Genomic DNA, 11,300 nt, shown 5'->3' on the forward strand with positions numbered 1-11,300 from the left:
TGCCTGATGGGAGTCACCCCAATACTGCTTGACTGACAGAGTCACCCCAGTACTGCCTGGCTGACTGGAGTTACCCCAATCCTGCCTGACAGTCACCCCAACACTGCCTGACTGACTAGAGTCACCCCATTACTGGCTGCCTGATGGAGTCACCCCAATCCTGCCTGGCTGACTGGAGTCACCCCATTACTGGTTGCCTGATGGAGCCCCCCCAATCCTGCCTGACAGTCACCCCAATAAAGCCTGGCTCCAATAATGACTGGAGTCACCCCATTACTGCCTGGCTGACTGAGTCACTCGAGTATTGCCTGATGGGAGTCACCCCGATCCTGCCTGCCTGCCTGCCTGCCTGCTTGATGGGGCACCGGCACCCCCATTTCCCCCTCTCCCAGGGTGGCCAGCGAGGAGCGGGGCGGCCGTTGGGGCCGCGCCGAGCTCGCCCTCCCCCTCCCCCTCCCCCTCCCCCTCCCCCTCCCCCCTGACCCTCAGGCGCGTGCGCGCTCGGGCGTGCGGGCGGGGCGGGCGGGGCGCGCGCGCCTGGAGGCGCCTAGAAAATGCTGGAAGGCCGCAGCACCGCCGCCGCCGCTCCCTCCGCGCGCGCGCGCGAGCCAAAGAGTCCCGGCCCCTGCCCCGCCCCCTCCGCCTCTCCTCGCTCCTCTTCCGCGGCGCGGCTCCCGCGGGGGCGGCCGCGCGGTCCCTGCGCCCGCCGTGTTCCGCGCCGTGACGTCAGCGCGGGCGGGCGGCAGGCGCGCGCGCTCGCTCGCGTCCCCTTTAAGGCGGAGGGATCCGGGCGGCCGCGGCGCGGTGCAGCGCCTTATATAGGGCGGCCGGCGGCTGGGCGCCGCTCTCTTGCTGTGGCGTCGCCCCCGCGCAGCTGTGAGGCGAACCCGTCCCGTCCCGGCTGGCCGCTCGCGTCTCCTCCGAGGCTACGACTCTCCGTCCCTTCGAGGTAAAGGCCGCGCTCGGGCCTCCTCCCTCCTCAGGCTCTCTTCGGGAGGGCGCCATGAGGTCCCCTTCACCCCGGGGCGCTGGGCGGCCGTTGCAACGCCCGGGGGGGGGCGAGCGGCCCGCACGTGGCCCGGGCTCCACTTCCGGTCTGGGGCGCCCCTCGGGCTCGGGGTGCCCCCCGCGCAGACACGCTGCGTCCGGTTCTAACGCCCGTTTTGTCTCGTAGGTCTTTTCCCGGAGGAGGAGGAGGAGGGGGAGGAAGGCCGGCGGGGCGGGGGAGGGGCGGCCCGGCCCGGCGTGGAGAAGCTTCTGGAAGGTTCCGGAAGCGTCGCCGGCCGCTCGCGCCCCTCCCCCGCCCCGCTGCCGGAAGTGCCCCGCGACGCGCCGCACGCGACTAGGTGCTGCCCTGCCGCAGCCAAAGCCGCGCGCGCACCGCCCGGTGGTACCCGGATGGTGGTGCCCGGATGGTGGTACCCGGATGTTGCGCCCACCGAGCTGTGGTGGCCACGGCGCCCCCGCCTCTCGCCTCGCCTCGCCTCTCCTCGCGCGGCCTGGTCCTGGCCCGCAGTGACGGAGGCGAGCGCCATCAATCTCACATCACGGCCACCATTTTATCTTCTTTGGATTCCAAGCTCTCCCATTTTTTCTTTTGCCCCTTCAGGGGCTCTCGATTCCCTGCTGGTTTTTCTTGCCTTTCCTTTTTTTTTTTGGCCTAGTCGAGTCTCACTTATTAGGTCTTGGCGATCTTTTGGGGGCCGGCCTCCTCCGCCCTGTCCACCCACCCAAGACCAGCAGCTTGGAAATCCCTTTTTCTTTTAATATCTGTATTTCGAGCCAGCCGCCTTCCTCCTCGCTCTCCTCCTCCCCCTCAGGGAGTGTCTTTTGGTCGTTGAGGCACGGATGACTTTTCTTTGTTGGTTTTTTTTTTTTCTCTTTTGGTCACGCCCGGCAGCGCTCAGGGATTCCTCCTGGCTCTCAGCTCAGAAATGGCTCCTGGCAGGCACAAGGGGGGGGACCCTCTGGGCTGCCAAATGGGATTCGAACCACCGTCCTTAACTGGCTGCCATTCAGCTTGGCTGGTGTGCAGAGTAAAGTCCAAGGACCCGACCTGGTCATGTTCTGTGGCTCCCCCTGGGTACTTGAAATTATAAAGGTGCAGCCTGAGGTCTTAAGGGAACAGAAGACAGTACCCAACTCTTCGGTAGACTGAACAGAGATTGAAATCTCTGACCTCTGGGCAGACCTGGGAATTGGAGGCCCAGCATTCTAACAATGACACTTCCTTTCATAGATGCCTGAGGAAGTGCACCATGGAGAGGAGGAGGTGGAGACTTTCGCCTTTCAGGCAGAGATTGCCCAACTTATGTCACTCATCATCAATACCTTTTACTCAAACAAGGAAATATTTCTGCGGGAACTGATCAGCAACGCTTCGGATGTGAGTGATCCGAAATTACTATTATTATATCTGTCTTTGTGATACTAATGTGAGAATCCCGGTTGGTAATTTTGAAGCTTTGTGGTTAAAGGAGAAATCACTATTAAAGGTTGGCCTTGATCCATGTGGGTATATTGGATATTGTAGCTAGCTTTTTCACTAATTTGGATTATTTAAAAATGGTTGTCTAAAAATTGGCTTAAAAGACACTTATAAAATATTGATTTGCATTTCTAGGCTTTGGACAAGATTCGCTATGAGAGCCTGACTGATCCTTCCAAGTTGGACAGTGGTAAGGAGCTGAAAATCGACATCATCCCAAACCCCCAGGAGCGTACCTTGACTCTGGTGGATACAGGCATTGGCATGACCAAAGCTGACCTTATAAATAACTTGGGAACCATTGCCAAGTCTGGCACTAAAGCATTTATGGAAGCTCTTCAGGTATGTGTTGTTTTAGCTAGATGGACATTTGCTTTTAAGCCTTTGTTTTACTTAAAACCTGTGTTTAACTTTAAAATGTTTTTTTTCCAGGCTGGTGCAGACATCTCCATGATTGGGCAGTTCGGTGTTGGCTTCTACTCTGCTTACCTGGTAGCGGAGAAAGTGGTTGTGATCACAAAGCACAACGATGATGAGCAGTATGCCTGGGAGTCTTCTGCTGGGGGCTCCTTCACTGTACGTGCTGACCATGGTAAGTTGATGTCGTTGAGAGAGCTGGGTTCGGCTTCTGGGGAAGAACTAAGTAAGTCTTTGTTCTGTGAGTCGCTACGTGTTAGTTTCATCTTGCACTTGTGACATTATCAGGTGAGCCTATTGGCCGGGGTACCAAAGTGATCCTGCATCTTAAAGAAGATCAGACCGAGTACTTAGAAGAAAGGAGAGTGAAAGAAGTGGTGAAGAAGCACTCACAGTTTATTGGTTATCCCATCACCCTCTATGTGAGTGATTGATTGGTTACTCATGCATCATAGCCATAGCTTATGACACCTTATGGTCTATATTGAGCTTACCTTTTGCACTTGCAGTTGGAGAAAGAGAGAGAGAAGGAAATCAGTGATGATGAGGCAGAAGAGGAGAAAGGTGAGAAGGAAGAGGAAGATAAGGAGGAGGAGGAGAAGCCCAAGATAGAAGATGTAGGCTCAGATGAGGAGGATGATGCTGGTAAGGATAAGAAAAAGAAGACCAAGAAGATTAAGGAGAAATACATTGATCACGAGGAACTAAACAAGACCAAGCCCATTTGGACCAGAAATCCTGACGACATCACCCAGGAGGAATACGGAGAGTTCTATAAGAGTCTGACCAATGACTGGGAAGACCATTTGGCAGTTAAGGTGAGAGACCGATTCCATTAGGCAAAAGTAAGCTGATGATTGTGATGAGCTGACCCGCGCCCAAGTGATCTGTAGGCTGGAATTCAGAAAAGGCTTGTGGAGCCACATGAGATTACTTAATGAAATTTGGGGGAAAGTCACTTCCCAGTCATCTCCATGGTTCTCCATGGTAGCTTTAAGCTAGGAAGGACACTTGTTATTGCATACTTTGCCCCACAAGATTTAGTCACTGGTTTAGTATCTGCTCTGATAATTAAAATGGGGTGACTGCTCCACCTAGCAATGCTGGACTTCTGGCTCTGCGGTCAGGAATTGGGAATTAATCCTGGGGTGATTCGGCAGGTTCAGAATATCATGGATGGAAGGGAGGGTTAAACGTGGGTCAGTTGCAAGACAAGCATCCTACTCCTGTACCTTTGACTTACTAGGATGAGTTAATGGTGTATTAAAAGGTGTTTTGAGGGGTCCAGAAGGATACTATAAGAAGTTTAAATACTTCTTCACTATTCAGTCGTAAAATCCCCAGTACTGGAAGAATGATTCTGATCAGTCAAGAGTAAGGGCCATATGTATATGCATATATATGTGTGTTGACCTTGTGCAGGACTGACTTTGGCCGCTTCTCTCTTTAGCACTTCTCTGTAGAAGGTCAGTTGGAATTCAGGGCATTGCTCTTCATTCCTCGCCGGGCTCCATTTGACCTCTTTGAGAACAAGAAGAAGAAGAACAACATCAAGCTTTATGTCCGACGCGTATTCATCATGGATAGCTGTGATGAGCTGATACCAGAGTATCTGAGTGAGTATACCCTCGGGGAAGAGCAATTTTTCTGTATGATACTGGTGGTGGAACCCAGGGCAGAAATGCATGCAGACATGCAAACTACCATTAAGAAATTACCTGGCCATATTTGTTTAGTGCCATGGATTGAACCTTAGACCCTCAAGCTCTGCTACTGAGCTAACCCAGTTTTGGGAACTGGTGCCTTAAGTGAGGATCCTTTTGTTAGCTTCAATGAAAAGCTACATTAAACCCATGAGTCTGCAGTACTCCTTTTATTCCAAGTCTAGGGGATTCAGCCTGCACGTCCCAGTTGGGAAGCCATGCATAGCCAGCACTTGAGCTTGTTTTCCTGCCATTCCCCATTTAAGGTTTTTGGGGGAATGGGATGACCCTTAGTCCTGGCACTGCTGCACTCCGATTTTCTCTGGGGCTCCGGGTACTTCTATCTGATGTCAAAGATTGAACTTGGGTTGATCCCATGCAATTAAAGCACTTTTACCTGCTGTCCTCTCATACTCCACTGTTTATTGATTCTTTGGGTCCCATGATTTTCCTACATACAAGGCTAGAGTCCTAGGGCTATGTAAATAATAGTGAACTACATCACTTGCCAGAACAGTAACAAAATTTTTTGAAGTTTTTTCAAAGCTTGAGATGGGATAACAAACCCATATGTCCTCATGACATTTCTTATAGACATGACTGACTACATTCCCATCTCTTTTGTTTTTTTTTGTTTGTTTTTTGGGTTAACACCCAGTAGTGCTCAGGAGTACTCCTGGCTCTATGCTCAGAAATTGCTCCTGGCAGGCTCGGGACCATATGGGATGCTGGGATTCGAATCACTGTCCTGCATGCAAGGCAAACGCCCTACTTCCATGCTCTCTCTCCAGCTCCTCTTGCATGCATTTTGAATGCCTGGATCCGCTCCTTCAGCCATGTCCTTTTTTCTGGTTTTTGTCTTCTCACTGTAAGTTTCATTTCCTGGTTATTGCAGACTTTATCCGTGGTGTGGTTGACTCTGAGGATCTGCCCCTGAATATTTCCAGAGAAATGCTCCAGCAGAGCAAAATTTTGAAGGTCATTCGCAAAAACATAGTTAAGAAGTGTCTTGAGCTCTTCTCTGAACTGGCAGAAGACAAGGAGAACTACAAGAAATTCTATGAAGCATTCTCTAAAAACCTAAAAGTAAGTAGACATTGATTTAGGTGAACACTTCATAGTTTTCAAGGTTAGCTTAATTAAAGTAATATTTTCCTGTCCTTAAAGCTTGGAATCCATGAGGACTCCACTAATCGGCGACGTCTCTCTGAGCTGCTTCGCTACCATACTTCGCAGTCTGGTGATGAGATGACTTCTCTTTCAGAATATGTCTCTCGCATGAAGGAGACTCAGAAATCCATTTATTACATCACTGGTATGTTGGAGCCCTTAGGTCTGATTAAAACCTCTGGTTAGGGCAGTGCTTCTCAATTATTTTCTGTCTTGCCCCCCCCAGGAAGAAAACATTTTTCGTGCTCTCCCCTGTATGACTGTAAATAGTATCTTTTTTTTTTTTTTTTTTTTTTTTTTGGTTTTTGGGCCACACCCGGCAGTGCTCAGGGGTTACTCCTGGCTGTCTGCTCAGAAATAGCTCCTGGCAGGCACGGGGGACCATATGGGACACTGGGATTCGAACCAACCACCTTTGGTCCTGAATTGGCTGCTTGCAAGGCAAACGCCACTGTGCTATCTCTCCGGGCCCAAATAGTATCTTTTTTAAGAAAAACTTTAACCTGCAAAACAAATATAAAATAATTTGAACTAAATTATTTTAATCAGGTGATGTCTGGATTAATGGCTACAATGAGCACGTTTTGCAATGCATAGCTTTTTGAAGTGGGGCTTGAAGCAAGACAGCAACTCTTAAACTCCAGAGACAAAGGGGCCTAGCTTGTGTTTGCCGAGGTCAAATGCGTCCCCCTTTATGGAGACTCACTATTTGAGAAGCCCTGGGTTAGGGAGAAGGGAAAATATTTAAAGGGAAATGCCTGACAACAGATAGTACGGTGTTTTCTGAGTTGTTAAATAAATCTTAACAGGTGAGAGCAAAGAACAGGTTGCCAACTCTGCTTTTGTGGAGCGAGTACGGAAACGGGGCTTCGAGGTAGTCTATATGACAGAGCCTATTGATGAATACTGCGTGCAGCAGCTTAAGGAATTCGATGGGAAGACCCTAGTCTCAGTTACAAAGGAAGGCTTGGAGCTGCCTGAGGATGAAGAGGAGAAGAAGAAAATGGAAGAGAGCAAGGCCAAATTTGAGAACCTGTGCAAACTTATGAAGGAAATCTTGGATAAGAAGGTTGAGAAGGTAGGCATTTTAAGATGTTAGCTTCTTGATCCTATTGCGATAGAATTAAGGTTTGGGGCAATTTGAGTTAAAGAGCTTCGTGGTGTAGCATGTAAGGGTCTTTAACACTCGGTTCAACCGTGTTGCAGAGTTAGGAGTGGGTCTTGGCACTGCCAATGTTGGGCCCCACGTGGTTCTTGTTCTCTTGGACCAACAAGTTTAACTTTGGATACACCTGAAAGTTTGGGCCTTTTTCAGGGTTTGAGGCACTTAAGGCCCTGGCCTGGCTGGCCCTCTTACAAATGTGCTTTCTCTGATTCTACAGGTAACAATATCCAATAGGCTTGTGTCTTCACCCTGCTGCATTGTGACCAGCACCTATGGCTGGACAGCCAACATGGAGAGGATCATGAAAGCCCAGGCTCTTCGGGACAACTCTACAATGGGCTACATGATGGCCAAAAAGCATCTGGAGATCAACCCTGACCACCCCATTGTGGAGACACTGAGGCAGAAGGCAGAGGCAGACAAGAATGACAAGGCTGTCAAGGACCTAGTGGTCCTGTTGTTTGAAACCGCACTGCTCTCCTCTGGCTTCTCACTTGAGGACCCCCAGACCCACTCCAACCGCATCTACCGCATGATAAAGCTAGGACTGGGTGAGTTCTGGGCTACCTGATGGTAATCGGGCATGTGCTGATCTGATCTGTAAGGAGCCAGATTAGATAAGATCCCTCCATCTGTTCCTGGCAACTCAAATCTCCTCTCTTTCTAGGCATTGATGAAGATGAAGTGACAGCCGAGGAGCCCAGTGCTGCTGTTCCCGATGAGATACCCCCTCTTGAGGGTGACGAGGATGCATCTCGCATGGAAGAAGTAGATTAGAAGTTTCTACCTGCAGATAGTGCTGCCCTCTGTATAGTGTCCCAATCTCCCCCTAGCAGTCCTGAGTGGTTCTTAGCCACTGGCTCTAGAGGTTTTTTTTTTTCCACTCCTGTCCTTTCATAAGCCAGGATGGGGGAAGGTCTCGAGCTTCTTCCCCTCCAAATTTGACTACAGGTTTGAATGTTGTGTATTGTGTTTTTGTTTATTTTGTTCTGAAATTAAAGTATGCGAAATAAAGATGATGCTCTTTTCTAGTTATGCTCTCTACAAGTGCAAATACAATCTGATTCATAACCATATTGAGGGCTACGACACCATGCAACTAATGCTGCATGAAACACAAGAACACAGGGCCAAGACATTGCAGCAGTTTAATAAAATAAAATTATAAGAGCCGAAAGTTACATATCCAAAGTACCAAAACCTGCTCATGGAGCTGAGCTCAAGGATCCAGGAGCATTATCCGGGTGGGTGGTGGCATTACTGGGCTGATACCCCTTTTGCCCCAGCACAGCACCATCTTTCTCCTGGAGAAGCATCTTTTGGGGTGGGGGAAACCTACAACACTTGTGCTCTTGTCAAACCCAAGTAAGAAATGCAGGTCTCTGGGGTGAAGTGGCAGAGCCAGGTGAGGGGGCAACTTGAAAGTTGCTCGGACCTTCCTGCCTCTGCCTGTCTCAGGCTCAATACTTTGACGAGGAAGGGCGGTGACTTAAGGCGAAGGGGGCTGGGCTGCCTCCAGGGCTGCCCATCTCCAGCCACAAAGCTGGCTCGATACTGAAAACCTGCATCTTGCCCTTGAGCCAGCCTGCCTTAGGTTGTACCCTAGGAAGCTGGTGAGGGTTCCTCTTGCCAGCTCCTCAAACCTTTTGTACAGGGGGCTCTACTGGTGCAGCTTTCTTTCCCCTTTGCTTCAGGCGTTTCTGGGCATAGGCCCGAAGTAGGAGGGCAGCAAAGACCACGGCCAGCCCAAGCCCGCCCACCACAGTGATCGTGTGGCCGTAGATGAGGCAGGAGAGCAGGATGGCAAAAGCCTGGCGGAGGGTCATGATGATGGCGAACACGGCAGCCCCGAACTGCCCAATGGTGTAGAAGATGAAGAGCTGGCCACATGCAGAGCAGATGGAGAGCAAGAGAGCGTGTGCGGCAAACTCACTATGTCTCCCCATGAAGCGAGTCCCCTCCAGCAGAGCCCCTTGCTCTAGCAGGGATCCCACCGTGAAGACACAGGAGAAGAGGTTGACCCCAAACATCATCTGAACCGAGGACATCTTATAGGCAAAGAGAGCGTCCTGCCAATTGGAGGTGAAGCTGTCGAAGGCAACGTAGCCCGCCAGTAGGACGAGGCCCGAGAGTGTGGTGGCCGGGGAGCTGTGGGGCTCGGGTCCACTGGACAGCAGAAACATGCTGACCCCGATGGAGATGAGGGCCGCCGTGAAATACTCCCAGTGCTCGTAGCTGCGGCGGGACACCAGTTTTCCCATCAACATCACAGGGATCACCTTGGTGGCTTTGGACAGCACTTGGGTGGGGAAACTGACGAACTTGAGCGCTTCATATTGGCACCAGCTGCTCAGTACGTTAGATAGGCTGGCGAAGGAACACCGGTACATGGGGGCCCCGTGCCGGGGCTGCTTGCAGAGGAGGCAGTAGAGGCCAGCCACAATTAGTGCCAGCACTCGGTTCATGAGCACCAAGAACTGGGAGTCTGTGAAATGCTCCCCTGGTGATGTGGCTGTGGCTCCATAGCTTCGAGTCATTACTCTTTCCTGCAGGACACCCCATGTCAGATAAGACACCTGGGTGGGGAAAGGTGAAAACAAACAGTAAGCAGGAGGAAGAAAGGGAAAAGCAAAAGTGGATTTTACCATTCTCCCTCCTCATGAAGCAGAAATAGTTTTGACCACTTGTTCAAGTTCCAGGCATGTACCATGGATATTGGGAATAACATACTGAAAGCGGAAAACCACTGGTTTAAAGAGCATACATTTTTTTTGGTTCCTTTACTGACTGGAAGTATTTACTCCCTAAGCCTGATTTTACATTGTTAGGGAACCAAATATGCAACACACTTAAATGCCAAATGCAGAGACCTTGCCTGTCTCCTTTAGGGTATGCTAACGTGTCCATCCAAGTAAGTAACTCTTGTTTAATCTTAGAGAAGACTGAAAACCTGTTAAAACTGGTACGCGAGATGGAATAAACAGTGCCCACTCCACAATGCCATGAGATCAGCTGAGCCCCACTAGCGCAGGCCAGGGAGGAAGGCCTGACAGCTATCTCAAACTTCCATCCAGTTTACAGTAGATGAGACACTGACTGCAGGAGGAAGTGTAATCAGAGCATAGCAGATAACATAGAAAGGAGCAAAGATGATAGCACTGCCTCCAACTACCTTCAAGATGGCAGTGTGTGTGATCCAGAGAAAAGAGAACCACCGAAAAACTTTGGGGATTAAGAAGGTGAAAAAGCAAGGTTCCGGACACCCTGTGCATCAGGATCCCCCACTCCCCCCAGGAAAAGAAGAGGAGCCTGCCCAACCTACCTGGAGCCCCGTGGCACAGAAGACCAGCTTCAGGGCCTGCCGAGTGGGGGTTGCCTCTGAGGCCTCGGCCCGGGAAGTCAAAGGAACCTCGTCAGAAGACTTGGCCTCGTTGCCAAACACACAAGTCTTCACCAGCGGGTAGCAGAGACCCCTGCCTGAAGGAAACACACACACAGGCACACAAAAAAATCAGGCTCCACATCCTGCTAGCACTCAGCAGATAAGCACACAGCTCAAGACTTCCGCCCCTCCCAGGCACATCCCCCTAGCTCGACTGGCCCGTCCTCCTAACCCGGACCTGGGGGCATCCACCCTTTTTTGTCGCTCCCACACACACCTGTCTCCAGGTAGTTCTTGCGTCTCAAGTACCGCACCAGTAGGTACCCAGGTACCATGAAGCTGGCATAGCCTGCGGCATTCACCAGGAAACGGAAGAGCCAGAGCTGGGTCCAGGGTGCCGGTGGGGCTTCTGGGGGGGTCTCCCCGTTTGCCCCCAGTGAGGGGAGTGCAGACAGCACCACCACTGCCCACCACCACCATGACCTGCGGGAACAGGGGGCCAAGAATTTAGGGTACATGCAGCTCATTATCTATCCCCTTTGGGCCTCTAAAGGGGACCACAGTGGAGCCACCCGCTGCCCACCACCACCGTGACCTGCGGGGACAGAGGGCCCAGAATTCAGGGTGCATGCAGATCATTAACTATCCCCTTTGGGCCTCTAAGGGGGACCACACTGAAAGCACTCACTGCCCACCAAGAGGGCCCAGAATTCAGAGTGCATGCAGCTAGCTCGTCACCCCTTTGGGCCTCCAGGGGGGACCCACTGCCCACCACCACTGTGCCCTGCAAGGACAGAGGGCCCAGAATTTAGGGTGCATGCCACTCATCATCCCCTTCGGGCCTCTAAGGGGGACCACACCGAAAGCACTCACTGCCCACCAAGAAGGCCCAGAATTTAGGGTGCATGCAACTGGCTCGTCACCCCGTTGGGCCTCCAGAGAGGACCCACTGTCCAGCAGCACCGTGACCTGTGG

At 51.5% G+C, this 11,300-nt stretch overlaps 2 protein-coding genes across 2 annotated transcripts; one reads left to right on the forward strand and one right to left on the reverse strand.

The window, feature by feature from the left end:
* Nucleotides 1-2,239: 2,239 nt before the first annotated feature.
* On the forward strand, nucleotides 2,240-7,974 carry HSP90AB1 (heat shock protein 90 alpha family class B member 1). The gene is made up of 11 exons (XM_049765490.1): nucleotides 2,240-2,386; nucleotides 2,624-2,830; nucleotides 2,921-3,080; nucleotides 3,194-3,327; nucleotides 3,415-3,723; nucleotides 4,356-4,521; nucleotides 5,504-5,694; nucleotides 5,776-5,923; nucleotides 6,588-6,856; nucleotides 7,161-7,494; nucleotides 7,611-7,974. The coding sequence occupies exons 1-11, from the start codon at nucleotides 2,240-2,242 to the stop codon at nucleotides 7,718-7,720; spliced, it is 2,175 nt and encodes a 724-aa protein (XP_049621447.1). The 3' UTR covers nucleotides 7,721-7,974.
* Nucleotides 7,975-8,362: 388 nt separating this feature from the next.
* Nucleotides 8,363-10,805, reverse strand: SLC35B2 (solute carrier family 35 member B2). Its single transcript, XM_049765538.1, has 3 exons — nucleotides 10,603-10,805; nucleotides 10,266-10,420; nucleotides 8,363-9,519 (listed from the first exon to the last, which is right to left on the reverse strand). Exons 1-3 carry the CDS (start codon nucleotides 10,658-10,660, stop codon nucleotides 8,581-8,583), a joined length of 1,152 nt encoding a protein of 383 aa, XP_049621495.1. The 5' UTR covers nucleotides 10,661-10,805; the 3' UTR covers nucleotides 8,363-8,580.
* Between the last annotated feature and the right edge of the window lie 495 nt (nucleotides 10,806-11,300).

This window comes from Suncus etruscus, chromosome 18, assembly GCF_024139225.1.
Source record: "Suncus etruscus isolate mSunEtr1 chromosome 18, mSunEtr1.pri.cur, whole genome shotgun sequence".
Classification (NCBI taxonomy): domain Eukaryota; kingdom Metazoa; phylum Chordata; class Mammalia; order Eulipotyphla; family Soricidae; genus Suncus; species Suncus etruscus.

Bases quoted from the DNA above. Each gene is read 5' to 3' on its own strand.
- HSP90AB1 (XM_049765490.1), top strand. From the start codon at position 2,240: ATGCCTGAGGAAGTGCACCATGGAGAGGAGGAGGTGGAGACTTTCGCC. The intron at 5,695-5,775 runs GTAAGTAGACAT...CTGTCCTTAAAG, and splicing joins CATTCTCTAAAAACCTAAAA to CTTGGAATCCATGAGGACTC. The intron at 7,495-7,610 runs GTGAGTTCTGGG...CTCTCTTTCTAG, and splicing joins CATGATAAAGCTAGGACTGG to GCATTGATGAAGATGAAGTG.
- SLC35B2 (XM_049765538.1), bottom strand. From the start codon at position 10,660: ATGGTACCTGGGTACCTACTGGTGCGGTACTTGAGACGCAAGAACTAC. The intron at 10,421-10,602 runs GTGTGTGTGGGA...TGTTTCCTTCAG, and splicing joins CAAGAACTACCTGGAGACAG to GCAGGGGTCTCTGCTACCCG. The intron at 9,520-10,265 runs GTAGGTTGGGCA...TTCCCCACCCAG, and splicing joins TCTGTGCCACGGGGCTCCAG to GTGTCTTATCTGACATGGGG.